General features: G+C 31.3%; 1 protein-coding gene and 1 long non-coding RNA gene across 2 annotated transcripts in view; one reads left to right on the forward strand and one right to left on the reverse strand.

Moving 5' to 3' along the window:
* Positions 1 to 568, forward strand: part of LOC100811240 (ribosomal RNA processing protein 1 homolog B) — a 1557-nt gene extending 989 nt beyond the window's left edge. The window contains exon 2 of the mRNA XM_006601348.4: positions 2 to 568. Within this exon, the coding sequence (XP_006601411.1) occupies positions 2 to 568 (567 nt within the window). The remainder of the gene's footprint in view (position 1) is intronic.
* A 3602-nt stretch (positions 569 to 4170) lies between these two features.
* Positions 4171 to 5509, reverse strand: LOC100811763 (uncharacterized). Its single transcript, XR_005889411.1, has 3 exons — positions 5465 to 5509; positions 5128 to 5328; positions 4171 to 4793 (listed from the first exon to the last, which is right to left on the reverse strand). It is a non-coding gene; the product is annotated as an uncharacterized lncRNA (long non-coding RNA).

Below are 5509 nucleotides of genomic sequence, written 5' to 3' on the forward strand. Positions count from 1 at the left end.
GGCGGCGGCTCAGGATTCGAGTGACAAGGAAAATGTGGCTAGTGAGAATGGTGGGAATTTGAACGATGAAAGCGCAGTGCTGTTAAATGAAACTATGATTGCTAACCTGCAAAGGCAATTTGAGAAGGTTGCTGAGGAGGCGGGCTTGGATGATGGAGTTGCGAGCGCGTGTGATTCGCCTCAGGCTGTGTCTGCTTCCGGAAGAACTCTGTCTAAGAAGAGGAAGAGGACAAAGAGTTTGAAAGGGAAGGTGTCTCAGGATTCTGCTGAATTGGATGGCGAGGAGAGTGCAGTCGCAAAGGGTGGGGAGAAAAGTAAAAAGAAGGTAAGATTTTCGATGAAAAATAACTTGGTGTGGAAGCCACAAAATCCTTTACCTCCTCAGAGTTTGAGGTTGCCTCCCTCTGCAACACCCAGAGGAAGTGCACTCAAAAAGGGTTTGCCTCCAGGTCCTATCAGGGAGATGCCTCTTCCTACCAAAAAGCCAAAACTGAAGAGGGCCAGGAAGTCAATTAAGGGTGTTGCTCCTGTCAAACGCCTGAAGAAATTAAAATCGCGTGCTGCATGAATGATTTCATTTTCTGCACCTTGTTATGGGGTTGTGTTTCCATGACTTGTTTGTCATACAATTTTAGTTATTATTATTGTGAAATTTTCCAAAGTTTATTGTGATAATTCATCTTTGCAACAATTGAAAAGCAAATTGACCTGTAGTTTAATCAACTATATGTGTCCATGCCGACTTCTTGCTATAATGTAATGAAATAACTTTTAACTGCTTGAAGATTACCTTTATGTGTGGTGGAAAAATGAGAATACAGAGGATAAGATATGATATGAAACTTTCAATTATAATCTTTTCCTCAAATTTCTTGCTTTTTGTACAGAGAAATGACTTTATAATATTTCCAAGTCGTATTTAGGCATCACTAGGACTTGGCTATACTTGAGAAGTATGATAGCTTCATTCATCTTCAAACCTCTTATGTAGTTGGCATGGTTACCTTCTCAATTGTGTAAGAGAATGGATCTTTTGAATTATTGAGGATTGAGCATAATGCAATAGGTTATTTTTCAAACTCAAGCTTTGTTGGTACCAATTTGTAAGATATTGATAGCTAGTGGAGGATTTGCCTTTCTTTGGATAATGAAGGAAGGCTTGTGAGTTGTGAATGAGTCTTGGATCAGCAGTAGCTCTAATTGTTGGTTTTTTATGTTTAAGGGGATAAGAAATTGAGAATGATGGTTCATTGCTTTGCATTGTGTTGGAGTTATTTCAGTGATACCCCACATCTGGTGATTAACAGGGAAGTCGATATGTTCTTTGACAAAGGTGAAGCACTGGTGCCATGGTGATCAACCCGTTCACATCTGGCGTGATGTGTTAGGAAAACAGGAGGAACACTAGGGAGTTTGGATAATTGGAGGTGCGGTACTCAAGCTTTTGGGTGAATTTTTGAGACATTTTGTGAGTTAATTTTGCCATTCTTTTAGACGTTTTTCTAATTTTGTTTGTGTACATAAAAATAGGCCCTCGTGTTCTAGGGCTCTTGTTTTTGCGTTTCCGGTGCAATAGAACATAGAGTTTCAGATATAAGTAATGCTTATAATTTTCTATTTTTTTTTAAAACCTTATATTTATAACTTTGGTTCCTTTATTCTTGTTCTAGGGCTCTTGTTTTATATCTAACTAATATGAATGTGAATGTGACCATGGTTGATTTTTCAATCCTGAGCTCAATCACCCTTTTATTGCCTGTTTAGTTCGTTGTGTTGGTTTTTAGTGGGTGGCGATAACGTTTATACGAAACTAGGTAGAGTATTTTTTTTTGAAGGTGTATACCCTTTTGAACCATTGCATAATGCATTTTATTCAAACATAATTAAATGCATATTTCAATATCCAAGTAGGAGTATAAATGTGTTCTCTGGGAAAGCCATTTTTTTGCATTCTCATGAAGATTGTTCGTCTTCTTTGCGAGTTAATGTAATGACCTAGCGAATACACAGATCACTGTTGAACGATGATCTGATAAGGTATTGTTTTCGTTTTCAAGGGGTATTGTTTTCGTTTTCAAAGGCTATTGTTTTCGTTTTTCTCTTGTTGGTTTTAGGGGTCCAAAATCCAAATGGTTGATTAACTTCTGGCAGTTCTAGGTTTGACTTGTGATTGTGTTGACAGCTTATTACCGCCTTCTGTTGCATGGTAGTAGTACTTATAACACAATAAGAAAATATGAGTGATTTCGACGCAAGGAAATTGACATCAAAGTGGAGCCATTTTCCACACATTTAATTCAATTATGCCTAATGCAAGTTTGTCAATCTATTGGGTGGTATACATTATGTAGTAATTATTAAAGGGATGAAACTCATCACGTTCTTCATTTATTTTTTCAAGTTTTTATATCAAACGATAATGATATGTGGATTTTTTTTTTTTGCAAAATATTAATAATAAACTTTATTTAAATTAGAGGAAATATTTAAGTTATTATTTGATTTAAAAAGTTGATAATAAGATAAAGAAGTTGGTTTAAATCTTTTTTTTTTGTTAAATAAAAGCCTTCGTTTGGAAAGAAAAAAACATTTGGGTCCTTAGAAGTTAGAACAGCTCCAACAGCGTATCCTACTTAAGAAATAAGGAGCGGTGCTGGCCAGAGATGTTAGAGAATAACTTTATTTTTTGTTATAAAAAAAATAAAAAGCAAAAATGAGTAATTCATACAAGTGAAACTGACGGTTAATTTTGTAGAGGTGTTGGGATAGAGTTAGAGAGGTTGTATACTTAAATTACTTGTAGAGATACTTAAATTGAAAAAAAAAGTATAAATAAATGATATGTACAAATGTGGTTCATTTAAGAACTTAAGGGGAGATTTTAAATTGGAGTAATTATGCATCTTAAATCATGATTTTGTTATACTCTTCATTATAGGAAAAAATAAGTCTTTAAAAATGTCATTTTCCCTTAAAAAAATTGTCATTTAAGCTTTATAATGTAGCATTATTGTATTTTTCAATTATAGTATTAATGACGGTAACAATCTTCCCCTTTATAAAAAAAGGATGGATAACAATTTATAAAGGAATTAATGATGATGATAAAAGGTTAATTTTATAAATTATTATTCCTTTTTATTTATTTATTAATTTTTTTGTGATGTGTAAAAAAAATTAGGACAACAATTATTATAAGACAGAAAAAGTGATTAACATTTTATTATTTTTATAATGAAAAATTCTCAGTTGTATTTATATTGACCAAAATATATTCATAACTATATTTTGTTTTAGAAATATATTCAAAATTAATGTTATAATATAATTTGAATTTAATGGAAATGTAACAACATTATGAGTGTTAAAGTTTTTACTTTGAATCAAATCATAATGGTATAACTTTTTTAAGTAATTACTATAAAAGTAAGTAAATAATTTTATAATGAATAATTCTTAAGTAAATAATTTTTTATATTATTAATACCTATATTATTTATTCATATTATCTGTGCTTTTTTTTTGAAAATTATACAAATTATACATTTAAAATTACTTTATATTAAGATATATAAACAAAATTATTTCCATTATAATTACATTGATGATGTAAATTTTTTTATATTGTTAATACCTATATTATTTATTCATATTATTTATGTTTTTTTAAATTATACAAATTATACATTTAAAATTACTTTATATCAAGATATATAAAAAAATTATTTCCATTATAATTACATAATTTCAAATGCATTTTTAATCAAATTTAATTTTATAAAATCAAAATCTTCAAAAGTCGAACTTTGCTATCATTTACTAAACTGATAATATGTATGGTAAGAAAAAACTAAACCAGTAGGACAAAGGAAAAAAAAAATCCAGTGTCCCAAAAAAATATCAACCAGGCAAGGCTTTTACCTATTCAACATTAATCTGGATTTTTGTTGACCCAGCAAAAACAAAAGTTTTTTTTAGTATTGACTGAGTCAAGATAATTTTCCTATTTGAGTTCATCTGAATTTTATTGTTCTCTTACATTATACATTTATGCTAACTAACATTCTGTTTTTTTCTTAGATTTTTATTTGACTAACCTTTAGAGGAAGAAGATGAAGAAAATCGCACGTAACAAAAAACAAAAAAAAAAAAACATCGTAACCAATAAGATGAAGAAAACTAACCTTTATTTTTTAATTTATAACCCTCCAAACATTTATTAATAACCAAAATTACAACGAATCTCATTTGCACACTATTTCACAAACAATAGAATGCATATTATAAAGTATTAACCGAGGACCCTTAGTGTTTTTATTAATTTACACTAGACAGGAAAAAAAATTGAACTCATGAGGTGTGAGAGGTTTATAATCTGAAAATGGTTTTTGTTTTTATGCGATTGTGCACTCAGGATGAAGCCCCTGTGGGAACCGCTTAGTATCAGTGCAGTAGTTGTAAATCATGTAGTTCTTTTGCACCCACTGAATCCTAGCTTGCCCTGTTGCATCCAGTGATTGTTTCAACCATGCTTGGTTTGATGATGGATTATTGTTGGAGGAGCAAGATGAGCCTGAAGAAGAAGTCCAAACACAGCTTGAGCATTGAAGTTTCTGTAAGAGGCTGTGAATGGGGCTTGGCTCCAATCAGTCTTCACTAGGCCTCCCCTTGTGGCCCAATCATCAAGGTTCCAAAGACTTGAAAATATCCTCATGGCTTGGTTTTTGGGAAAAGAAACCCCTTTTGATTCAAGATCCTTGAACTCCCTTATGGGTGTCCCATCCACAGAGAATCTAACATAAGAATAAAAAAGAAAAAAGGTTAATCATAAAGTTAATATAGATATCTTTTAGTTACTGTTTTTTAACTTCTTAATTAAATATTAATGAATAAATATAGAATAAATAATCTATTTATTGATACATCAAAGAGTTTTTTGTGGGGTCTTCCAATCACAAATTATGAATATTTGTTAAGCTTTTTCACTTTTATAATAATAATCTTAAAAATTATATTAATGATTATTTTTTATTGGTTGTGAAATTAAACTTATGAATATAAAGTATATATAGATACTGAATTCAATTAATGAAGCAGGGCATAAAGAGAGAAAAGAGGTGGGCATACATTTACATGATGCTCTGAGGATTCCAAAGAATGGAATATGTGTGGAAGTTCTTGGTGGGGTCAAACCACCAGATAGAACTGCTGTTCCCTGTTACCTTTCCCTTGTGTGAATACGTTTGAATGAAGAATATAAGGATCACCACTCAAGTTACCCAGAAATTCAAAATCTATTTCATCATGAGTATCCCCAAGAGAAGATAGCTGCATCATTTACAACCAAATATATAGTTAATATTATTATTATTATTTATTCATTTTTTCATGGGTCAAAACATTTGATATGGCAAAACTAATTAAATTGATTGATAAAGAACCACGTGCAAGGTAGGACACTTACATAATAAGCCGTGACTGTGCCTGCAGAGTTACCAGGCACAAGCTT

The sequence above is a fragment of the Glycine max genome, chromosome 17 (genome assembly GCF_000004515.6).
Source record: "Glycine max cultivar Williams 82 chromosome 17, Glycine_max_v4.0, whole genome shotgun sequence".
NCBI lineage: Eukaryota > Viridiplantae > Streptophyta > Magnoliopsida > Fabales > Fabaceae > Glycine > Glycine max.